General features: G+C 40.3%; 1 protein-coding gene across 3 annotated transcripts in view; it reads right to left on the reverse strand.

Annotated features, from left to right (window-relative positions):
* Window positions 1-26,751, reverse strand: part of LOC127421311 (potassium voltage-gated channel subfamily KQT member 4-like) — a 121,691-nt gene that overhangs the window by 38,576 nt on the left and 56,364 nt on the right. For all 3 annotated transcript variants that reach the window (XM_051664298.1, XM_051664297.1, XM_051664299.1), the window contains exon 2: window positions 6,312-6,402. In XM_051664298.1, the coding sequence (XP_051520258.1) occupies window positions 6,312-6,402 (91 nt within the window). The remainder of the gene's footprint in view (window positions 1-6,311; window positions 6,403-26,751) is intronic.

Here is a 26,751-nt window from a genome sequence, read left to right on the forward strand (position 1 = left end):
GGGTATAAAATTAACTGGGACAAGAGTGTGTTAATGCCAGTCGCTATCAAAGACTCTTCATGGCTTTATCACTTGCCATTTAAGATTGCTTAAGAACAATTGACATATTTAGGAATTGAGGTGACAAAAAAGTTTTCCAACTTAATCAAAGCTAATTTTCAACCTCTGCTGCCTAAGCTTGAATCCATGATCAGGTTCTGAAGAACGCTTCCGATCTCTCTTCTGGGAAGGGTGAATGCAATTAAGATGATATTTCTCCCCCAGTTTCTGTATTTGGTGCAGAACATTCCTGTATTTCTGCCTAAATCCTTTTTTTAAAAACTGGATTCTATCTTGGTCCTTTTTATCTGGGACTATAAAGCTCATAGGATTTCCAAACTGCACCTCTGTAAACCCAAAATGCAAGGAGGGCTCGCTTTACCTAATTTTCTTTATTGCTATTGGGCTGCGAATCTGAGAGCTATGAATCTATGGATTGATTCGCCACAGGTAGGGGAGAATTGGCTGAAATTGGAGCAGGAGGATTGTCTTCCATACTCCATTAACGCAATTCTTTTATCACCCACAGGTATAACTAGTTCACTTTATAATTATAATCTGGTTATTCATAATTCTATTCGGATTTGGAAACAATTAAAGTCACATTTTAAATTTACCTAAATGTCTTTTTTGCTCTCTATTTCAGTTAACCCTGCCTTTTGCCCATCCATGATAGACGGCGCATTTGAGATTTGGAAAAATTTAGGGTTACGTAACATAGGGGATCTATATGTGGAGGGTATATTTGCTTCTTTTCAGCAATTGTGTGAGAAATATAGTATTCCTTCTAATATTTTCTTCAGATACCTTCAGATTAGAGACTTCGTGAAGTTTAATATTTCAAGTTATGTCACGGCTACACCTGCATATCTGGATTTATTTTTGGATAGACGCCACAGAGGCGACGGTACAATCTCCTTTCTATATAAGGCTTTGGAACAGGTGGAAAAGCTGTCTATGGAGATAATTAAATTTGCCTGGGAAGAGGACCTTGCTGTGGAAATTCCTATGGAAATATGGGAATACAGTCTTGAACTTGCCCACATATGTTCCATTAATGCAAGACACTGTTTTATTCAGCTTCGCAGGCTTCATTATTCAAAGTGTAAACTGAACACAATTTTTCCAGAAATGTCACCGTTATGTGACAAATGTCAATTTTTAAATTCCACCATGTCTCATTGTTACATATCATGTCCCAAATTACAAAGTTTCTGGAACAAAATTTTTCAGATCTTTTCGGATACGTTGGACATATGTTTTGAACCGGATCCTATATTAATTGTATTTGGCATTTCGCTAAAAAAAAAAACTCATTCTTTTGTTTTGGAAGAAAAAGGAAGTTCCAACTCTTAAAATGTGGCTGACAGAATTAACTGATACATTACATTTAGAAAGAATTAGGTACATCTTAAAGGATAAAATAGTGTTATTTGATTAAATCTGGTCCCCTTTTATTTCTTTTCTTCAAACTGGTGATTAGTATGTTTCTCTTATATCTTCATTTTCTGCTTCTAGTATCGGATAGCACTGTGGGCTGAGTTTTGGGGTAATTATTATTTCTGTATGTGAATTCTTGTTTCATGCACATTTGTTATAGTGTAAGTTCTATGTGTTGGCATCAAAAAAGTGTAATTACAAACGATTTTCTGCAGTAACGCCAAATAAAAAACATTTTAACACAAATTTGTCTGATTTAGTTAGTCAATTTTGACCCCTTAATAAAAAAGGTTTTTGAGCGATGTGGGCAGGTTTACCTATTTACCTATGATTGGGAAGCTTAATGTTATTAAAATGAATTGTATTCCAAAATTCAACTACCTGCTACAATCTCTCCCTGTAGATGTTCCCCTCTGTTATTTCAAGCTATTTGATAGCATAGTGAAATCCTTCATTTGGAATGGTAAGTGTCCCAGATTAAATTTCAATAAATTACATAAGCCGATTGACAATGGTGGGCTAGGCCTACACAAGATTATGTTTTATTATTATGCATTCGGTCTCAGACATTTGGCTCATTGGTCACTTCCACCTGAGAGAGCCCCTCCCTGGTTTGGTATTGACTAGGAAGTTCTTGCCCCTATTTCACCATTGCAAAGCCTTTCTATCAAACTAACCGGACAAGTTAAGTTATACCCCGTTATCTTGCATTTGCAATCGGTTTGGACAAAAGTGTCCAAAGTGTTTAATTCGGATTTAAATGTTGCCTAGAGCATATGGCTGAACCCCAAATTATGTATTAATAAGTCCCCTTTCTGCTGGTCAGAGTGGATTGTGAGGGAGGTTAATACGCTCGGTGACCTATATGAGTGGAGTGTTGAGATCCTTTGAAAATTTGGTTCAACATTTTGGGATTCCCAGATCTCAGTTCTTTAGGTATTTACAGCCGCGCCACCTGCTCTATACTATTTTTGTGAGTAGCATACACCCCCTTAAAGCGGCAGACACTCTGGGAGATGTGATTACTGCTTTTTGGAAAAGGTCATGAGGCATCAGTGTATTACTCCCTGCTAATTCAGAGTCTGAGGGACGAAGCTTTAACCTCTATCAAGAGATTATGGGAGAAAGATTTTAACTTGGTATTGGAGGAGGGATAGGATTCTAAAAAAATTCAAGTCTGTATCTAGAGATGCAAGGGTGCGCCTTATGCAATTCAAGATTTTACATAGATTCTATTTGACCCCCTCTAGATTGTATAGGCTTGGTCTTAAAAACACACCCACCTGCTGGCAATGCCAATCAGAAAACGGAGACACAACCCATGTTTTTTGGTGGTGTGCTAAGATCCAGGAATTTTGGTTGAAGGTTCAGAGTTTTATGTGTGACGTATTGGGCACTCAAATTTCATTTTGCCACAGACTTTGTATTTTGGGCGATGGGGCGGTCATCAATATGGGGGATAAACACATAAATAATTGGGTTCTGACCAGTGTTATGATAGGTAGATAGATTATTTTAAAGGGATGGAAGTCGGGAGTGCCGTGCGGAGATGGGGAGGGTGGCAGCTTTCTAGGAGGTGTCGTGTAGAAGGACGGGGATTTGGGAATTTTTGATGGGAAATGGGGCAGTTATTTGGCGTTTTTGGGGGACTCTCGGGTAGGGGCTGTGGAGAGATTAGTATAGTTTTAAATGTGTATGATTATTATATACATTTTTTTTTTTTTGTGTGTGTGTATGTGTGTATTCTTATATGTGACCACAGGGATGTTCGTTGAGGGTCATGGTGGGGTTTGTGATTGGGGAGGGGTAATGTTGATTCAGTGTATATATGCTTTGTTTTTCTTTGTTATATCTACGAATCAATAAAAAATGTTAATCGGAAAAGACTGAGTGTGCAGTCAGTACCAGAGCTTGCATGATAGACAACAAGTTCTGTCCTGAAGGAGACCATTAAATGGTATGTGGAAAGGAATGAGAGGAGAAAGTAAGAGCGGGATGGGAAAAAAAAAGACAGTGAGAAAGCGAAGGCACTTCATACTGAATGAGTGATTACAGAATTGCAGTTATGAGTATTGGATGGAATCGGCTACTTGTATAATCGACAACACCTGAATCCTGCTGTGTGCTTACACTGCCATTTCCCAGAGCAAAAATCCCAGTGGAAAACAAAATGCACACTTAAAGCAGCCACAGGGAGACATGAGATCATATAGGAATGCTTACAGTGAGCCACTCAGATGAGCAGTGCCTAGCCTGAGATGTTGCTAAAACGGTAATGAAAATAAGGCCTAATAGTTTCAGAATGTGTTCTGTTGCAGTTATAAATTGAGTAAATGTCCCCTAATGCATTATAATCAAGCCATACACAGAAAAGAGAGTAGTATATCATGCTAAATAAAGTTGTTTTGCAACATTTGTGATCCCTCAAGATATTATGGATGGCAAGCTGAAACACAAATTAGCAAAAAGTCTTCAATTACGATTTAATAATAATTTATACAATCATTATAAAAATGTATTCCAGTGGTTCTCCACTGTTTTTGCTTCAGCACACAGATTTTACTTTGGACATCAAGTAGTGACACAGTACCAAGATTGTTTTTGGTACAAAAGTATTAAAAAATGTCCTTAAAGTCAAACATAGACACTATTAATATAACCACGAACTGAATATGCCCAAGAATATTCAAAAGTATTTACATGATATATAGATGAATAGGAAAACCTAAAATTTTGGTTTCTAAATGTCTTTTGAATTTGCAGCCAATAAATTACAGCACAAAAACACATTGGTTGGCACAAACCATGTTTATTCTCACTGTAAGTGAACCCATATTTAAAGTATTCTGAATCATATTTACCTTAATAATAACTTGCATAATTTTGTTCATGGTCGTTCAGGGCATTTTGAGGATGAGATGATATCAAACAGTTTAATTGGACACAACCTTTGATATAATTGACAAAATATATGAGAAGCTTCTTCTCCTCCCTTTTAAAGATTGATAAACATATTTATTTTCCTATCTTAATTATGCATGATCACATGGTTAGTTGCATTTTATTATTTACATTCCTCATTGTTTTTTCTTTGCTGTCCAGACCTGCGACCCATTTTTGGGTTGCGACCCATCAGTTGAGAACCACTGTTTTATGCTGTTTCAATTTACTGCACAAGTACATGTTTGTGCTTGCAAAGGATTTCAGAACAATGCCAAGTAAACTAATAATGAGATAAAACCCTTAGTAACACAATGGACAGCAAAATGGTCTTGCAGACATGGCAGATTTGATCCATAATGCTGGCAAACACCCAATTCGTCTATTTTTGAAGACACACCTCTAAAACTGACACACTAAGTTACAGACATGGCTATTGGACAGACTAACAGCCAGATAGAAAGCACTGAGCGATTAATTATTCAGGTGGAATGCTATTATGCGTGTATTTAAAGACTTAAAAGACACTGTAATTTGGATTCTGCTTAGTGATGGCACAGATACTGCCATATGCACCTGCCAGTCTGTGGCTGCCAACTATCACTTTGTACTGGAATTTTGGATACAAAACACAGGAAGGAAGTGAAACCATTTCCTCTGCAGGTAAGAGAGTTGATTAATTTAAATGCAGTATAATAGGAAGGGAAAGATAGTTATATTGTGCCAGATTGACTTTTAAGGCAGAATACGGAGGCAAGCAGAAAATAATAAGGCAAGTCCAAGTCCAATGTTTGTGTCACATCCTGACTAATAAGATGTCTTCATGTGGTTGGTTTTTGAAGGCAGCATGCTATAGATGCATCAGTCAGTGCTTCTGATATACCGAAATACTGTGTTTGTATATTGACTGTTGGTGGAAAAAATAAAAATGGCGACTGATGGAGCAGTTGAAAGGAGTAAAGTACTTTATAAACGTCCATTTTTTCAGATTCTTTTTTCTACCAAGAAATAAGCATGCAAGTCATTAAATATTTGCATGGTTATTGCTAAAGCTCACTTAAAATGGTTTTGGATCATTAGACATGACATTATGATAACTTGTAAACCTGTATGAAACCAGTTTTCTAGGAGGTAACTTCTTTAAAAAACATTGCCTGTGTCAAAGACTGACTGGGAAACAAGGAAAATGTTTTAGGATTTGGACACTGTAATTTTGTCACCTAGTTGCAAGAACAATCCCAGTTTAAAACATGATGGTGACTTGCACATTAATTAAGAACAAACAAGAAACAATTTGGTATGTCTTTTGATAGTTCTGTGTTGATATTAAAGGAATAGTTCACCCAAAAATGAAAATTCTCTCATCATTTAATCACCCTCATACCATCCCAGACGTGTATAACTTACTTTTTTCTCCAGAACACAAATTAAGATTTTTAGAAGAATATCTCAGTTCTGTTGGTCCATACAGTGCAAGTGAATGGTGACCAAAACTTAGAAGCTCCAAAAATCACATAAAGGCAGCATAAAAGTAATGCATAATACTCCAGTGGTTTAATCCTTGTCTTCTGAAGCGATCCAATCGATTTTGGGTTGGATCAAACCAAAGTGTGACTCCTTTTCACTGTACTTCTTGCCATTGCAGTCTCTAGGCACGATCATGATCATGAAAAGAAAGAATGTCATACACATCTGGGACTGCATGAGGTTGAGTTACTGATGAGAGAATTGTCACTTTTCGGTGAACTATTCCTTTAACTTTTGGCACACATTGACAACTCATGAGGAATTGCAGCTTAATAACTGCACAGTTGCCTTTTTTTTTAAAGCTGAGTTTTGGTTGTTATTAGCTTATTGGCCTGCATGTAAACACACTCATCCCAACATCTTACCAAAAGGAAGAGCCCCTCGTTGGCGACTGTGTGGTGATCTGGAATGGTGGAGAAAACAGAAAGCACCAGACAGCTGAACACTAGCAGAAAACTGAAACAAAAACACACACAAAATGACACATCAAAATACACAACAGGACTGGGGTGTGTTCTAGTCTTTATCATTTGGCTTATCATATCATATGGCTTTGATCTGAATTTGCAGAAAATGGTGTGACATTTAAGGAAATAACAACTAAAAAGAAAAAATTCACAAAAACATCTCAGTGCACGTATCACGTAGCAAGACTAGGCTAAATCAAACACAAACAAGATGTCCATGAACTGATGGGTCTTGACCTCCTGGTCAATGGAGAAACTTGGGTTCCATGGTACTGACACCCCATAATCCAAGCTGGCACAAATGCTCTTAATCACTGCTGTCACAGACCCTGCTTGGAAATGGCCAGCATGTCCACTCACAAAATTAAGTGGATAACAGCAAAGATTAGAGCCTCACTTCCTGCCATTTCTTGAAAGCACAGACTCTTTGGGAAAAGGGACCCTTTTACGAGAACTGTGTGTATATATATATATATATATATATATATATATATATATATATATATATATATATATATATATATATTTTTTTTTATTTTTTTTTTTTTTTTTTTGGCAATAGTAGTATTTTAATAAAAGATTTAAATTAACTGTATCTAAATATGCTCTGTTTTGTCAAAGTATTATTATATATTTATTTTTTATTAATTGCAAAGAAAACACATTTGATTTTTCATTTAGCAAACTGTATTGTTTTAGGCCACGCCCAAACTAATATGTTTTCATTTTAAAACCTCATTTTAAAACCTCTCATACACACTTGAATTCTTCCACCGAAAACACCTTCATTTTTCAAAAATGCTCTGCATTACCACATTCCTTTGGAAAGTGATGACATTAGGAAACTGATTAGTGCACTCAAAAAATATTCCATAACAAAAATGTAAACAAAATTGAATTGCATAATTTTAAAATAATTACACAGAAAATATATATATTTTGTTAAAGATGTTCAATTTGATGGAATTTTGTGATGAAATTAAAAATGAGAAAAACTTAAAATTATTTTTTGAGTGTTAGGATGTGGCCTTAAACATATGAATAATGTTTACTAAGTCTTGAAAGATCATTCATTGAGTTTAATTAATTAACATTTACTTACTTGCTAACAGCATGTGTAATTTTTTACTATTAAATATTAGATTAAAGCCAAAATGATTCAAAGCTATTTTGTGTGTTAGTATTTAATAGACACATAAGCTTAATCGATTACTTAAATTCATGTAAATATATGTTTTGAAATGTTTTAAAATTTAGAGGAAAAATTGCATAAACTGACACTGTCCATTTTTGTTATTAGGATCTACATTAATGATTAATTTATTTAATTTATTAAAATGTATTGAATTAATTTAAAATGCTTAAATCATAATATGCACATTATTTAAATTTACATTATAGCTTAATTTAGTTTGAAGTCAATGTCACAAAATTGAAATGCATAAATATTAAAAATACAATAAACCATTTTTTTATCCTTACAAAACTGGATTCTCTCAGCAGTTCACAACGTAGTCTATTTAGCTCCATGCAAGCAGTTGCTGTCTAGATGATGCCAAATCAAAAGGACTTGACCCTACACATCGGGCCTGTGTCTTGTATCATCCCGCACTGTGTTACATTTCAGTTTTGCAATCTAATTTACTACACAAGGAGAGAGTGAGATGCTTCAGCTGTGCTAATGGGCATAATGTGATGGTTAGAAGCAACAGTGGGTTTCTCCTCTTGAGCATGATGACTTGTGAGTTGATCCAAATGACTAGTCTCAACAAAAGTCAAACAGAACCATGTTCCTTAATGTGAACCTTAAGACCCTTAATTTGAAAAACAATTCTTGAAAGTCAGAGGCTTTCTCACAATAAATTATTGATATAAACATGGGTAAGATGCTAACAGCACAAAATCTAGGGCAATTAATTTGTACACTGATTTATTCAATCAAGAGGATGGAGGTATAGACAGAAAGGGAGCCAGTTACTCCTCAGCATCAGGGCCATAACCAGGTTTGAAAATTAGTGAGGTCTGGGGTGGGGTGCCAAGAATTGTACCAAAATTACAATTGTGTTTTTACCAATGACGTTGTGAAACATCAGCCACATAGCCTTTATCATGGCCAGTGTTCACATATTTGACATTTTCATACTGATGGTTTCATAATGTAGTCTGTACAACAGATGGTGTATAAGTTTAGTGTGCTACTGTTGTTGAACATTTAAGATAATGTTATGATGATCATCAGGGTCGGATTGAGACTCCATAGTGCCCCTGAGCATGACGATATAGAGTTTTCTTATAGAAGATGAGTTCCCTATCTGTCACTCACTTGACGTTGTGTCGATGTAGTGACACTAGGGGTCACTCTTGGGAGCCCGAGACACCTCTGGTCTTTGATAAAAGGCCAATGAAAATTGGGGAGTGGTATTTGCATGCCACTCCCCCGGACATACGGGTATAAAAGGAGCTGGTATGCAACCACTCATTCAGATTTTCTCTTCTGAGCCGAACGGTCATGCTCATTGAGCTGAATACTACTGTTCATTCACCTCTGCTGGATCTGACGTCGCATTTCAGCGGCTTCTCCCTCCTCTGCACTGGTGCACTGCAGAGAACGTAAGAAAGCAAGAAAGTAAGAAAGTAAGAAAGCAAGCCACCCCAGCGGCTCCCCGCTTCGGTCCTTCTACCTACGGGTATGAGGCCAGCGCGGCTAGCACTGGGGGCGATTTGGGGACCCCAATGGGATCGTCTCCGCCGGGTATCCCCCCATGGACCTCCCATTCCCCAGCATGCTCGTCTGCCCCAATCGGGCTTCCGGATGAGTTCGCAGGCTCGTCTCACAGCGAGTCTGGCTACTTGTCCGGAGCCTGCGAAGATGATGAGCTCTCGAGCACAGCATCGGAGAGCGGGTTTGTCCAGTCGGACGCAGAAGGGCTTCCCCCTTCGGGGACGATTGCCCAGTCACAGGCCGATACCGAAATGACGGACATGCTTTCCCGGGCGACCGCGAGTGTCGGGTTAGAGTGGAACCCTCCGCTCTCCCCTGAACCCTCGCGGCTTGATGACTGGTTTCTGGGCTCGCGGCACCGCTCAAAGCAGCCACGCACCGCTCCAGTGCCATTCTTCCCGGAAGTGCATGAGGAGCGGGTGGTCGTGGGAGGGACCTTTTACTGCCCGGCCGCGATTCCGCAGTTCCCTCGCTCTCACTACCCTTGATGGCAGGGCAGCCAGGGACTATACGGCGATTCTCCCGGTGGATAAGGCGCTCGCGGTGCACCTATGCCCACAGAGCGCCGCCACCTGGCGTGGATGCCCTAAGTCGTCATGTCGTCCCTGATGGCTAAAGCCTAGAGTGCTGCTGGACAAGCCGCCTCTGCCCTGCACGCCATGGCTCTCCTGCAGGTCCACCAAGCCAAGGCGCTGAAAGAACTGCACAAGGGTAGTTCCGCCCCAGATTTGGTACAGGAACTGCGCTCGGCGACCGACCTCACTCTCCGAGCGACGAAGGTCATGGCGCGGTCTCTCGGGCGGACGATGGCCACACTAGTGGTCCAGGAGCGCCACCTTTGGCTCAACCTGGTCGAGATGGGCAAGGCCAACAAGACACGGTTCCTTGCTGCCCCCATTTCCCAGATGGGCCTATTCGGCGACACCATCGAGGACTTTGCCCAGCAGTTCTCGGGGATGAAGCAGCAGACGGAGGCAATCCGGCACATCCTGCCCCGGTGTGGCTCAAGATCCTGCACCCCATCTGCTCATCGCCAAGGGCGTCCCCCTGCGGTAACTTCACCGGCTCCGCCGCAGCCCACCCCTCCGGCCTGGCCCTGGCGTGGAGCCCACCGCAGGAAGCCGACGCCACTCGTCTCACAGCCGGCACCGAAGAACCCAGGGAGGTCCTCAAAGCGCCCCTGAGACGGGCGACCCAGGGATGAGGGAACCCACTCACAAGGAGCTGGTAAGAAGACCACTCCATCCCCCGGTGGAGGGCCGGGTGGAAAATCTTTTGTTGCCTTTTTGTTTGATTTCGCGGCATGCCCAAGTGGCTGTGGTACCCAACAGTTCAGCAAAAGAGTGGCTTCCTTCCTCCCTGGGTCACATACCCGTTGTGTACGGTCGTCACCACGACTACCATCCACAGGCTTTTTCTTGCAGGATTGGCGCTCCAGCGGTGGCCTTTCCGCCCCTGAGCGCCCAGTTGTGGCACACAGCCGCCCCCGATGTGGCAGTCTCCACGGGTTACGAGGACAGGCCTCTTCCTCCCCCATCCCAGGCTGTTCCGGGGGTGGTCATAAGGAGCCAGTTAAGTGCTTCGATGTCCCTAGACTCAGCACGGCCACGACGCGGTGTGGCACCTTGTGCTCCGCCCCGCCACGAGGCCCCACCTGCCGGTACGCCTGACGACGTTGTCCCCTTGGTCCCCCTCGCGCGGAACTTGGAGAGCGTGGCTTGCGCTTTCCAATCCGTCGCGATGGCTGATCCAGACCGTCCGACTCGGCTACACGATTCAGTTCGCCAGGCGCCTGCACAGGTTCAGCGGTATTCACTTCACCTTGGTCAAGGGCAAAAACGCTGCCACCCTGTGCGTGGAGATCGCTACCCTCCTACGGAAGGACGCGATAGAACCTGTCCCTCCAGCCGAGATGAAGAAAGGGTTTTACAGCCCCTACTTCATCGTACCAAAAAAAGATGGTGGGTTGTGGCCAATCTTGGACCTGCGAGTACTGAACCAAGCTTTAAACAGACTCCCGTTCAAGATGCTGATGCAAAAACGCATTCTGACGAGCATCCGGCATCAAGATTGGTTCGCGGCGGTAGACCTGAAGGATGTGTACTTCCACCCGCGGTGGTAGACATGATCACTCGGGCTAGGGCCCCCTCTATGAGGCACCTGTATGACTTTAAGTGCCGTCTGTTCACTAAGTGGTGTTCTTCCCGACACGAAGACCCCCAGAGATGCGCAGTCGGATCAGTGCTTTCCTTCCTGCAGGAGAGGCTGGAAGGGAGGCTGTCCCCTTCCACCTTGAAGGTGTACGTTGCCGCCATAGCAGCACACCACGACGCAGTCGACAGTACGTCCTTAGGGAAGCATGACCTGATCATCAGGTTCCTATGAGGCATCAGGAGGCTGAATCCCTCCAGACCGCACCTCGTTCCCTCATGGGACCTCTCTGTAGTTCTTCAGGGTCTACAGAAAGCCCCCTTTGAGCCTTTGCAGTCAGCCGAACTTAAGGCACTCTCCTTGAAGACTGCCCTCCTGACTGCGCTCACTTCCATCAAGAGGGTAGGTGACCTGCAAGCGTTCTCTGTCAGCGAAACATGCCTGGAGTTTGGTCCGGGCTACTCTCACGTGATCCTGAGACCCCGACCGGGCTATGTGCCCAAGGTTCCCACCACCCCTTTTAGGGACCAGTTGGTGAACCTGCAAGCCCTGCCCCAGGAGGAGGCAGACCCAGCCCTGTCATTGCTGTGTCCGGTATGTGCTTTATGCATCTATTTGGATCGCACGCAGAGATTTAGAATCTCTGAGCAGCTCTTTGTCTGCTTTGGTGCACAGCAGAAAGGAAGTGCTGTCTCCAAGCAGAGGATCACCCACTGGCTCATTGACACCATAACTATGGCATATCTCGCCCAGGACATGCCGCCCCCAGTAGGGCTACAAGCCCATTCTACCAGAGGTGTAGCGGCTTCCTGGGCCCTGGCCAGAGGTGCCTCTCTAACAGACATTTGCAGAGCAGCGGGCTGGGCAACACCCAACACCTTTGCAAGGTTCTACAACCTCCGGGTGGAATCTGTTTCGTCCCAGGTAATGGCACGCAACACAAGTGGATAAGCCCGGGATAGCTGGCCGGGTGTATCGCTTGCACATAGCATGCGATATATACCTCCCTTGGAGCTGAAAACGTGCTGCATTAATTCCCAGTAGTGTTCACAAACTTTGTTCCCTGATTGACTTCCTCCAAGCCCTATGGCAGTCGAGTCTTCGGAGAGACTCGCTGCCGGCCCAGTACATGTGCTAACTAAGAGTCCTGTTCTGGGGTAGGTGCTCCGCATGTGGCGGTTCCCTGTAATGCTAACCCCATGCGATATATATCTTCCACTAGTTTGTTTCCCTGTTGGCAAACTGCGTCTTCCTAGGGCAGAGCTCTGCCCCAGTCTCCATGTTTGTAGTAACTCCTCCCTCGTTGGGTAGGATCTACCTTGAAGACTCTCCACATGGTCGGAAAGACGTGTTCTTCCACTTAAATATCCCCCCCTCTCTTTGGGCGAGGTGTGGTCTCCGCGGTGTCTTCTCCTTGGAAGTCCTGGCGGCCCAGTCGGATAATACCCCTTCTTTTTTAGGGAGTGGAAAATGAGAAGGGGAAAAGAGGCCACGACTGGGTTAAGCCTGTCTCCATCTTTTGGGTAGTCGACTTGCCCCTAAAGGGCCGTTCAACACTCATGACTATGTTGGGGGAGGTTACGTGTCGACCTGGTGTGCTGGCTATGAGGCACACAGTAGTCTGCCCACCACACACCACCAGTTCACGTAACACAGTTCAGCCAATTGTGGCGTTTCGTATAGGGAACCCTAGTGTCACTACATTGACACAACGTCGAGTGAGTGACAGATAGGGAACGTCATGGTTACTTGTGTAACCTCCGTTCCCTGATGGAGGGAATGAGACGTTGTGTCCCTCCTGCCACAATGCTGAACTACTCGCTGAAATGGCCGGACCTTATATCGGCTCCTCAGCATAAAACCTGAATGAGTGGTTGCATACCAGCTCCTTTTATACCCGTATGTCCGGGGGAGTGGCATGCAAATACCACTCGCCAATTTTCATTGGCCTTTTATCAAAGACCAGAGGTGTCTCGAGCTCCCAAGAGTGACCCCTAGTGTCACGACATCGACACAACGTCTCGTTCCCTCCAACAGGGAACGGAGGTTACACAAGTAACCATGACGTTTTTTTTTTCTGCTGTGACTAATGTTCTGTTTTACATGTTTTTTTTAAAGTCATCCAATTGCTGGAATTAACTGAAATTGCAAAACTGTTTCCTTTGAGACACAAAACTTTCTTCCTCCAGGGGGGGCGCTTGACAGCTCAGAAAACCAAATCCTCCATTAATCCGCATTCAAATCTCAGGACGTTTTTATATCTATTTGGAAAACATTTTTAAACTGGACAGTAATTTCTAATAAAAAATTATAATTGCAATGATTCGTACCTGTGGATGGAATCCCGCCACAGTTTCTTTACAATCATTTAATAAACAACTATGTTTGGTCCATCCTAACCAGCGCTAAGAAAAGTTACAGGTGCCAAGTGCAGCGCCGTGTATGGGCTGCTTTAGCATCAGTCTGGACCTCTCGACAGTAATTTACAGGTGAGAATTTATTTTAAAAACCTTTTGAATAAATGTTGAACTAAAGATTCAGTGTGTTGCATTGTATCGTGAACTTGTCTGATATGAACTGACCTAAGGCAATTAAAAAATTAATCCTCAAATTTATTTTTTAATTAAATTTTTTACAGAGGACAGGACCTCAGTGACCTCATAGCTGGTCATGGCCATGCTCAACATACTATACTGTTAGAAATTCACCAGCTGATATCAGAAGAGACGGTACAAAAAGTAGGCTGTGTCGAATCAAGGATTGTGGGATTTCAAGGATACATCTATGTCTACTACTTCATAATAGACAGGATGCTACGCAAACATTCGAATGGACTATGATGCCTGCCTACCTCCATATGCTGCCTGAGAAGTTCGTAGAAACAAACTGAGAACACAAGGACAACAATAACCATATCAATGACTCTTGATCAGGCTGTAGGTATTAGTTAGACCTTAAAATCTGTAGTATCCAAAAGATTTAACAGTGGGTAAAGACAGTTTGAAAAATGTTTGTCAGCAAGGAAGCCATGGATAAACCTGTCACCAGTAGGCTAATTGTACGTGGTGAATGGAAAAAAGTTTTTTTGTTTTTTTTGGAAATCATGGCAGAGTGGAAACACCTGTTGTTTGAAGCAAACAAGCAGGATAAATAATAAATGGGCTTTAGAGCTAATTTAACATGCAAAACCACTTTTCAAATGCATTTAATAGATGCATTTAATGGATATTTATTCGTTTCTGGAGGCATTTTCCAAAGATACTCAACACTTTCTAAAATGTTGAAATCACCCAATTTTCACTTTCAGGTACCCAATAATTAAATGGAGTTTAGAGGGTAAGAAGAGATGAAGGAGTCTAGGCAAACAAAATATTTGCAAAACAATACGTGTGAGCTGCAATAATGTGTTTCTAAACTGTCATTACAAAGTCATAAAGGTCCTTAAGGCTTTTCAAACCTTCTAATCCACTGTTGTGCACAGAACGGGGGCTACAGGGGCGCAAGCCCCTGCCCATTTCATTCACAAATCTAAAGGTTCCCTAAACAAATGTAAAGGTACCCTTTTAAGCAGAGGTGCCTTTAAGAGCACGGAGATTTAAGCTGAGCTGTCTTTACTACAGCACCCCCTTAATGCCTTAAACATGTCATAGTTCTCTCACATTGACATATTGTGAATAACTGCAAACAAAAGCAATGATTTAAACTGTTACAGCATTGATCTGCTGTATAAATAAATATTAAAATATTATTAATATATAATTATATAGGGGAGTCACGTGACGCCATGCGAGGAGCGGACGTGTAGGCGACGAGCTCTGCACACTTTGCTAGTTTTGAGTTATTTTTGTGTTATAATCCAGTGAGATTTGATACACCCTGCTACATATTTGCTCTTTGAAGTCAATATGTCAAAAAATTCAAAATCCTCGGGCTCTGGAGATATAAAAAGACACTTACGAGCTCAAGCTGAAACCTCTGACAGGGCTGCGGACCAGGGACTCGGTTTGAACGGTGCAGCGGGAGAAATCCAGCGTCAACTGTCCAACATGTTTGTGATGCTGACGAAAGTTGTTGCTGACTTAGAAGATCTCGCTGTAATACGTTGATCGATTATATTGATGGAAACAAAATTCTCTGAGTTGGTTACAAGAGTGGCAGATGTTGAGAAGCGGATTGATTATCTGGAGTCATCAGAGAGGGAATTATCTGATAATCCGCTGGTGACCAAAGTTGATTTGGAACACATCCTTGAAAAACTTGAAGATCTTGAGAATAGGAGCCGCAGGAATAACATTCGAATCGTTGGAGTTCCTGAGCATGAGGAGGGTAGAGATATGGTGAAATTCCTAGATGAGCTCTTTCCGAGTCTGCTTGACATAACAGGCCATAAGCTGGAAATCGAGTGAGCTCACAGGGTTCTGGCTCGTAGATCGGCTGAGGGAGACAGGCCCGATCAATCCTGGCCAAATTCCTGAGATCATCCGATAAAGATCTTGTGTTACACGAGGCGAGGAGCAAAGGAAAGCTTTCTTGGAAGAATCACAACATTTTCTTGTTCCCAGACTTTGTGAATTCGACAAGAGAGAAACGTGATCGATTCAAGGAATGCAAGAAACTTTTACATCAACGGAAGATAGCTTTTGTACTGATGTTACCGGCCAAACTGAGTATAAATACTAAGGATGGCCGCAAAGTATTTTTATGCCCCAAGCAAGCACTGTCCTTCATAAAAACATTGGAGTGAGTAAGCCATTTGGTGTTTCTCATGTGAGTGGATTGACTCGCTGTACTTACTCTTGGCTGTCTGAGGAAGCTGGGCGCCATTTTTGTTTCTTTTTGATTTGGTTCCGCCTAGCGGCTGGAGTTTGTTTTGTGGGATAACACTCTTTCAAGAAACTTTTGCATTGAAGGAAGATCGCTTTTACGCTGAAGTTCCCAGCCAGTGATAAGGATGACCGCAAAATATCTGCATGCCTACAACAAGCGATGTCTTTTATAGAGTTGATGGACTGAGGAAATCATGGTGTGTTTCTTATGTGGCCTCTGAGTCAATTTGACTTGTTAAATATACACTGGACCATCCGAGGAACCGGGACGCTTGTTTTGTTTCTTTTTGTGCTGGTTCCGCCTAGCAGCTGAAGTTTGTTTTGTGGAGGAACATACCTTCGGGACAGCTGTGGATGAATCTGCTTGTTCTTTGTGCTTATGCCTTTTGTTGGCTGGAGTTTGTTTTACAAAGTATTTTCTGTTATGCAATTTTGCCTCACAAAATTTGTATAGAAGCACTGGGATTGAGCACTCCGACGGCAAAGTTGTCGCGGAGGTTCTCGTAGGTGTGCATGGACTCTTTGAGTTTAGAGGGATTGACGCCAGTTGGCGCTGTCGTGCACAGGGTTAATGCACACGTTTTTCTTTTTTCTGTTTGTTTTGTTCAGGGGGGAATTCGGGGTTTTATTGTTGCACTAATGCTGAAATGTGATCTTTATAATTTTGTTTTTAACACAATTTATTTTTTCTATTATATCAAAATGTAAAATGTTAATATGAGTGGATTGTCTCTCTCCACATGGAATGTGAATGGTTGGGGCACCCCATAAAAAGAAGGAAGGTTATTTCTTTTCTTAAATGTAAGAAATATGATATTGTGTTTCTACAAGAAACTCATCTTTCCCTGCAGGAAGCTGGAAAATTTGGGAAAATATGGGGTGGGCATGTTTTCTTTAGTGCTGGCTCAAGTAAAAGCAAGGAAGTCATTATATTGATAAATAAACATCTACAATTCAAATTTCTCAAACAGATTAATGATAAATTAGGAAGAGTCATTATTGTTTTAGCTGAAATTCAGGGGCAAAGGTTGATTTTGGCTAATATTTACACACCTAATGCTGATGATCAGGGCTTTTTTATAGATCTCGAAGGGATGTTGCAAGCTGCTGGCACCCCTCATGATATAATATTGGTGGACTCAGTCCTTGATCATAGTGAAGCAAAAGTGTGTAAACCCCCTAGAGCAACAGTGACACAGGATGTGTAAAAATCTTGGTCTTACAGATATTTGGAGACTTTTGAACCCATCTGGTAGGGACTATACATTTTTTTCATCAGTCCATAAGATTTATTCTAGAATATATATATATATATATATATATATATATATATATATATATATATATATATATATATATATATATCTAAGTCCCTCATTTCATCTTTTGTTGATTGCTCAATTGGAAACTTAGTCTCAGATCACACCCTGGTGGTATTAGAGATGTTGCCACATACAGAGAAAAAGAAATCATATAGTTGGCGCTTTAATGTATCCCTTTTGCAAAATCCTTATTTCCAACAATTGTTAAAGACTGAATTCAGTGTTTATATGGAGACCAACTGGTCCTCAGTATCTTCTGTGGGCGTGGCTTAGGAGGCACTTAAGGTGGTTCTTAGGGGTCGGATCACACAGTATACCTCATTTACCAAAACATTTGCAGCTGAATTTTTTTGATCTTATGCTACAGAATTGGCTCCATTTTTGTTAGAAGTTTATACTGAATCATTAAAGAATGGAAAGCTTCCCCCAACCATGACACAAGCCCGGATCAGTCTGATTCTTAAAAAGGACAAAGATCCAAGCAGGGTAAAAGTTACCATCCAATTTCCCTGATCCAGCTAGATGTAAACATTTTGTCAAAAATTCTGGCTAACCGATTAAGTAAAGTTATGACATCTCTTATACATATAGATCAGGTGGGGTTTATTCGGGCCGTAGCTCTTCTGATAACATTAGGCGTTTCATCAATATAATGTGGTCAGTAGCGAATGATCAGACTCCGGTCGCTGCCATCTCACTTGTCGCCGAAAAGGCGTTTGATATGGTAGAATGGGATTATCTTTTTAAGATTTTGGAAATATATGGGTTCGGAAATACTTTTATTGGATGGATTAAGTTACTTTATAGACACCATGTAGCGGCGGTACAAACAAATGGATTAATTTCAGATTATTTTACTCTGGATAGGGGCACCTGGCAGGGTTGCCCTCTTTCCCCATTATTGTTCTGTCTTGCCCTGGAACCATTAGCAGCCGCGATAAGAAAGGAGGATGATTTCCCAAGGGTGATGGTGGGAGGTGTGGCGCATAAGCTTTTGCTTTACGCAGATGATATTTTATTATTTGTCTCCAACCCTTCTAGATCTGTGCCTTGCCTCCACAGAATTATGAATTCCTTTTCTAAATTTTCGGGATACAGAGTTAATTGGTCTAAATCCGAAGCTTTGGCTCTGACTGCGTACTGCCCAGCAACGGCTTTCGCAGCAAATTTATGTGATTTAGTCAGAGTTAATTTTGACCCTTTAATAAAAAGGTTTTCGAGCGATGTGGGCAGGTGGGCTTCATTACATTTATCTATGGGAATAACCTTGGGAAGCTTAATGTTATAAAATGAATTGTATTCCAAAATTTAACTACCTGCTACAGTCTCTCCCTGTAGATGTCCCCCTCTCTTATTTCAAACAATTTGATAACATAGTGAAGTCCTTTATTTGGAATGGTAAGCGTCCCAGGTTACATTTCAATAAGTTACATAGGCCCATTGACAAAGGTGGGCTAGGCCTACCCAAGATTTTGTTTTATTATTATGCGTTCGGTCTCAGACATTTGGCCCATTGGTCGCTCCCACCTGAGAGAGCCCCTCCTTGGTTTCACATTAAACAGGAAGTCCTTGCCCCTATTTCGCCATTGCAAAGCCTTTCGATCAAACTAACCAGAGAAGTTAAGTCATATCCCATTATCTTGTATTTGCACATGGTTTGGACAAAAGTGTCCAGAGTGTTTAATTTGGACATTTATTTAAATGTTGCCTCAAGCATATGGCTGAACCCTAAATTACGTATTAATAAGTCCCCTTTCTATTGGTCAGAGTGGATTGGGAGGGGGGTTACTACACTCGGTGAACTATATGAGAGAGGATAAACTATATAATCTTTAGATAATTTGGTTCAACATTTTAAGATTCCTAGATCCAAGTTCTTTATGTATTTACAGCTGTGCCACCTGCTCCGTACTATTTCTGGGAGTAGTGTACACCTCCCCTAAAGCGGCAGATACTCTGGAAATGGTGATTACTGCTTTTGGGAAAGTTCATGAAGCATCTGTGTATTACTCCCTGTTAATTCAGAGTCTGGGGGATGGAGCTTTGTCTTCTCTCAAGAGATTATGGGAAAAGGATTTAAACCTGGTATTGGAGGAGGGAGTGTGGGCTAGGATCCTAAAAAGCATCAAGTCTGCATCTAGAGATTCAAGGGTCCGTCTGATGCAATTTAAGATTTTGCATTGGTTCTACTGGACCCCCTTTAGATTGTATAGGTTGGGTCATAAAGACACTCCCACCTGCTGGTGGTGCCAATCAGAAGACGGGGACACAATACATGTATTTTGGGGATGTGTAAAGATCCAAGAATTTTGGTCGGGGGTTCAGAACTTTATGTGTGAGGTGTTGAACACTGAACTTTCATTTAGCCCCAAACTCTGTATCCTGGGTATTGGGACGACTCTCGATATTGGGGACAGTTATTTAAAAAGTTGGGTCCTAGCCAGAGTCATGATTGGTAAGAAAATCATCCTCAGGGGATGGAAGTCAGCTGGGGCACCCTCATTTAGGGAATTATGCGGGGAGATGGGCGAGGTGGCGGCGTTTGAGGAGATGTTTTTTTAGAAGGCTGGGGAAATGGGATTTGTTCGTCAGGAAGTGGGGGGGATATTTGGCTTTTTTGGAGTGTTCTTGGGGAGTGGCTGTGGAGAGGGATTTGTAGTTTAGTTGGGTATGTGTTTTACTGATTTTGTTTGAATGTATATCTTGTTTTTTTTGTTTTATGTTTTTTTTTTTTTTTTGTATTTATTTTGTTTTGATGATCTAGTTGTTGGTGACCACAGTAGTGCATGTTTTAACAATAAAATTGTTAATACATTTTTTTTTTTAAATCTATATATATATATATATATATATATATATATATATATATATATATATATATATATATATATATATATATATATATATATATATATATATACACACTACCGGTCAAAAGTTTTGAAACACTTGACTGAAATGTTTCTCGTGATCTTAAAAATCTTTTGATCTGAAGGCATATGCTTAAATGTTTGAAATTAGTTTTGTAGACAAAAATATAATTGTGCCACCATATTAAAATATTTCATTATTAAACTAAAATGTAATAAAAAATTTTTTTTTTTAAATTGATGACTTATAAAAACTTATTTACCAAATAATAAAGAAAAGCAGCCAATAAGTGCCCAACATAGATGGGAACTCCTTCAGTACTGATTAAAAAGCATCCCAGGGCGATACCTCAAGAAGTTGGTTGAGAAAATGTCAAGAGTGTATGTCTGCAAATTCTAGGCAAAGGGACTACTTTGAAGATGCCAAAATATAATACAGTTTTGATTTATTTTGGATTTTGTTTAGTCACAACATAATTCCCATAGTTCCATTTATGTTATTCCATAGTTTTGATGACTTTACTATTATTCTAAAATGTGAAAAAAATTATAATAAAGAATGAGTAAGTGTTTCAAAACATTTGACCGGTAGTGTATATAATAATTTTTTTTATTATACAATTGTAATAAATGCCACATTGGAAAAAAAAATCAGACTAAGAAGTTATTTCATCCCTGAACATTTATTTATTTATTTACATATTTTTTGTTTTTGCTGAGTGTGACTCATTATGGCTAAACTAATAGGTAAAATGATCCCTCATAAAACAAACAGAAGAAAACAACAACCACAAAAACCCAAAAGCACTGAAAGCCAAGGCCCAGTGCCCCAGACCTGAATCATCAACAATCTGACTAGATGGACAGAGGACGAAAATGCCCAGAAACTGCTTAGCTGCCCCAATACCCTTCCATCAAAAATGATGAACGCAGTAAAAAATAGATACATTAGAGCATGCAAAGACCATGTGCGGCACGTTGCATTTCAGCTGAGAAGCAAGTTTTGATCCCAACCTCCAAGCCCAGAAGTCTATTAGAAAAAAAAAAAAGCAGAAATCAAATCCTCAAATCAGCAGAAAACATGGTCTCATGAGGTCAGAACAATGAAGTTCCATGAGTGCTTTTATTTCCAGTAAACAAGAGCATGATGTGGCTGTAAATCATGCCTATATTACTCTCTGATGGAATGCTTGTGACAGGGTTCCCATTGAAATTTGGACAAAACTTAGTGTTTAGAAACTTTTCATATTTTAACCCTGTAATAACAACAAATGTACAGACAACACACGGACCTTGTAAATACAAGAACAAAAAAGTAGTTACACAATATTCTTTAGACTAACACTATTATTTCAAGTTCAAAGCAAAGAATATATGAACTGTGCGGCCCACCCACCGAAACTTCAGTTTTCCTGTAAACAGCATAAACTTTAAAAAGAAAGCTACTTTTGCACTCTCAGTTTTTAGCAAATATGAATTAGATAGATTGTAATTATATGTTATAGTGCAGCAATAATTGTAACAGGAGTGAGTAAAAGGTTAATTGTAGAGAAATAGACAATGCTTGACAGATACAGTGCTTGAAATCTTGCAACCTAAAATATTATTAATAATCAAAATAAATAATCAGAAAACAAATCAGAACCACAGTTCGCTTTCAGTAAGGGAACTCAACGCTGCGTCAGAATGCTGACACTAGGGGACTCCTCTTGGGAGGCCGTACCTTGAAACCCTATACAATCACGCCAGTTTGATTGGCTAGTGACGATTGCTGCTCCACCCATGCTCACCTATAGTCAAGTCAAGTCAAATTTATTTGCATAGCGCTTTTCACAACAGGCTTTGTTTCAAAGCAGCTGTACATGAAATTATGCTATAACAGAAAATTAATGAATATAATGCCAATATTAGTTATTTATGTTTAAAACTATTAGTGGTTAAAATTATTAAACTAAGTAAGTGTTGTGGGTCAATGATTAAACAAAATAATTTTAAATGAACTATATGTTTTAGTGTTAAAGTCTTGAAGTCATCCCGAATTCCGTAACTGAGGAAATACACATAGATGCATTGTCCTTTGATTTTGGCAGATGAAGGCTTTTGTTATTGGTTAATTCATTTTCTATATAGTTTAAGAGAGTGTTGTCCCAACACACTCTCACGGCGAAATCGGCAGGATTCGTACCACGTAAATTTGGCTAATTCGTATGATATCGTGCGACTGCACTCGTTTGAATTCCTATGACTTTCACTACAGCCAGTGACGTCGCTAGGCATCGTTTCCATCTAATACGTGACATTTACTAGCTTCTGTCACACACAACAGTTTCCTATCCTGTTTACAAACTCTACTGATTGGTTAAGTTTAGATAAGGGGTTTGGATTAGGGCATAATATTAATAAGTATGTTCTTAACGCCTTGTGCGTGGAACTCGCGCTTACTTCCGCATTAGACATCTGGAAATTTGTGCAAACAATATTGTGTGAGACCATACGAAATAGCCAACTTGTAAATTATGTACGACTTTTCATGAGATAAGGTTGGTTGTCCCTCTGACCAAGTTGATATAGGTATCATTCAGTGAGGAGCAGGTGCGGATCTACCGGGGTGGCATGGGGTGGCAAATGCCACCCTAAGAAAAAGCATTGCCACCCCATCTGCCACCCCAACATAAGTATCCAAATGTATTAAATATAAAAGTATATTATCGTTGATTTTTACATTGTGTAGGAGTTTATTCAAGTCAAACTGCCTAAACTCTCACTGAAAGCACAAATGACTACAGACCCATTGATTGATTACAGCAACAACCAATCCAGTGATTGTTTACAGCAGCAGCCAAGCACAGCATCAACAAATTGCCTACCTCCTATTGCTGTGCGTGTACAGTGTTTGATGAGCTTATTTCCTCAATAACAATGACCACATGGACAAATACTTGGAGAAAAATAAAGAGGTAAAAGATTAATTTCTCAGTTGTTTCCTAGTATTCACTGAATGATTATTAGATACATCTCTGTCAGTTATGGGTTGAGACCAGTGGTAAATTCTCAGGGTCAGCAAAGCCTTCTCTGCTGGCCTAACATGCTAAATAAATAAATATTTTTCATCCTTTCATTCTCAATCACCTTTTTGCCTATGTATTTTTAATCGCTTTCCACTCTTAATTAATCTACAAACAAATAGAGAAAAAGGAAAAGTTTATCCAGTCAGAATTTATTCCTTGATGCTTACAAGGGAAATGTGACAACTGTTTCACAAATCACATGCCCAAAGCCGAGCTCCTTAGCTGAAGCAGCGTGTGAGTCTGAGCTCCACCCCATTAGGCCTTCAGAATTTCCACAGAATCCCTCAACAGAGCAAATGAATGGGCAACTAAAGTCAGATTGTCAGATTCATCAGCCAATCAGATTGATTTATTTGTTCTTGGTGGGTGTGATCTTTAGGATATGTCCCGGTCGAGGACTTCTAGCTGGCCTTGAGTGACGCAATCATGCTTTAAGTGATGTAATTTGAAAGCGAAGAGCGCGAGATCTTGCTAACAGTCGGCTGTCATCACTGCTGCTATCGCCATTGAAAAAGAGATCCTTATGGATTTAAAAACATGAGATGTTCTGCATGACCGTGTGATTGCTTAATTTATTAAACAGTAAAGGAAGACTGATTTTCACTTCAAGTAAATTGGTAAGTGCTTTTTGCATTGTTATAGCAACATCAGGAGTTTTCTAAGTGTAAATTAGGCTGCTGCTTTTCAAGTTTTGAAAGGTAGTGCTGCATTCCATTCAACTCGGAAAGTCAGATTTTACAACTTCCAACTAGGAAAAGTGCAGTGGAATGCATCTTGAAGTCAGAATTACAACTTGCAGGCTCCTGCAGAAATTCTCAACTCTGATTTCACCGAGATGCAGGGGCATGATGTCACACAAACATGTCGACACTCAGGGAGATGTACAAAGTAAGTGATAAACATTCACTTTATTAAGTAATATCGATAAATGAGTTCGTTTCCACATTACATGATATTAAAGATTGTTTAACAAACGCCTGCAGAAACAGGTGTATAAAACATTCCCAGACTTTCGGCTTCATCATACCACGTTGGTGGAATGACCTTCCCAACTCCATCTGTGAAGCTGACTTGTTGCACTTTAATCTGTTTTGAATACTATTCTGATGCTAGGGAAACTTTGTAATATTGCACTTTTCGTACCACTGTCTCTTTAAGATGATTCGCTTATGTTTTCCTCTTTTGTAAGTCGCTTTGGATAAAAGAGTCTGCCAAATGAATTAATGTAAATGTAAATGTAAACATGGTAAATTATAATCTCTTTTGATAATCATACACCTGAAGCACAAATGCTAGCGCTGCAGCATTTTTTATCAGTTGGGTTGCTAGGAGACATCTCTAATGAGGGTCAAATCCCTGCTAAGCTAACGGGAGTGTTGCAGTTCCGAATATCGGGGAATGGAATGCATTCCAGGTTGGAGATATCAAGTAAATATCCCTCATCCAACTTGAATGGAATGCAGCATAACCGTGTACCCTGATGATACGAAATTTATTGCAAGCAACATTTAAATCGCAAATATTATTAGATAGATTTTTCCAGGTATTATAGACTTCCTTGGTAGATTCATATGAAAAATTATGATTTTTGAATGTCTGTTCGGGAGATGTTCATTTCACAAAACAGTTTAAAATTAAGCCTAAAATTAGGCTTGCTTGAGCATTAAGTGTCGTTTCAAGTTCTGGCTTTCATGCGTGGACGTGTTTTTAAAATGTCAATTGATATTACTAGTTAGCTGCGATATAATGTATGATGCCCAAAGGCATAGGGTGTCTTATTCAATGTGAAACTGTGTTTTCTTAATGGCATGAATCACACTGAAGGCCTAGACTTTAAAAGCACAGCCCGCTGCTGGTTGAGACTGGTGAGACATATCCTCACCACTTTTTGAAATAGCTTTCATCAGGTATGTGTATAATCCACATGAAATATCTCCAGTTCTTTAGCTGGAGTTTCTATTTAATCTCTGTTTGTTTTGACTGTTATGATAAGTGTTCGTTGCGGCTATTATCTGTGTCATTTAGTATCAGCAGTTTTGCCGCAGCTTGCACTCTTTTCCGTGTCCCCATTGTGATGGCCTTCTTGAACATATTGTTTGTGTGTATTTAGTGTGTGTGTTTGTGTGTGTTGTCTTTTTCTCTTTCTCTCCCTCTCCCTCTCTCTTAATTGCTCACAGGTGTGGGGTAACCAGGTGACTGATTGTTGATGGGGCGCACCGGTGCGCAGTGTGTTTCCTCCCTATATAAACTGAGTGTTTCATGGCTGGGTTGTGTGATGTGGATGGTTGTTCATGAACTGTGTCATCTCGTTCATGGGCGCTCTGGCACATTCCGGGTTCCCGCTGCTGGAGTGGAGAGTTTGTGGTTGTCGCTGTCTGAATTTCGCAGTTCGCTGTTCTTTCATATACAGAACTGAATAAATGTGTCTGTGTTTCCGCTACTCTTATCTCCCTGCATCTTTTATTGCATTTTATTTTTAAAGTGTAACACCCATCCACTGATGTACAGATGCAATCTTGTTTTATTAAAATAAAAAGTTATATTTGGATGAATTAGAATTCTAAAAACTAAAGGCAAAAAGTTACAACTAGATCAGTCAGTCATGTTCTTAAAGTGCTGATCTATGCATTCATCTACTGATTAACAAAATCCCAAGACTGATAGTGGCAGTTATAGAAATGAAATTACCATATTATGTGAAATATTTATTTGGGTGCTTGAATCGGTCATTAAGTATTACGGTTGATCAAAACAGGTAATTAAAAAAAATATTTTACTGTGTATAACATAATTAATATTCATGAATTTTGCAGCACTGCCCACCACAGTACAATTTTCTGTACAGTTTATTATTTTTAGACATAACTGTGTTAATCTTCGCTTTCAAATTGATTATTCCAGCCGTTACAAAGGTGACAGGCCTACAGGACTTAATTAGCAGAATAACATGGGATATGCATGCATTTTCCATCCATGGGTACACTTAACATAGGTGGTGACGTTTAGTCCAAATTGCCGGTTCTATATATAAAGCACAGGAACATTTAGAATTTGTTGATGTTTAACAGACAATTTCTTGGTGCTCTGGAGATAGAAATTTTGTTACTTATTTTTTATTATGCAAAAATAGAATTTTTTATAATGTTGGCAAATCAGTATCAAAATGGTTACTCTGTGGTTCCTGTGGAAATGCAGTTGTATCAAAAAATTATAATATACTATATAAATTATAATTTGATAATGACTCCAATTAATGAACTAGTACATGTTGCAATGAAGCTTGGTACCTTAATCCATAAAAACTATGCATGGGTGCTTGCTTTAGTGTTGCCACCCCTCATAGTCTGCATGCCACACCCTTGCCACCCCATAAAAAAAT

The sequence above is a fragment of the Myxocyprinus asiaticus genome, chromosome 30 (genome assembly GCF_019703515.2).
Source record: "Myxocyprinus asiaticus isolate MX2 ecotype Aquarium Trade chromosome 30, UBuf_Myxa_2, whole genome shotgun sequence".
In the NCBI taxonomy this organism is placed as follows: domain Eukaryota; kingdom Metazoa; phylum Chordata; class Actinopteri; order Cypriniformes; family Catostomidae; genus Myxocyprinus; species Myxocyprinus asiaticus.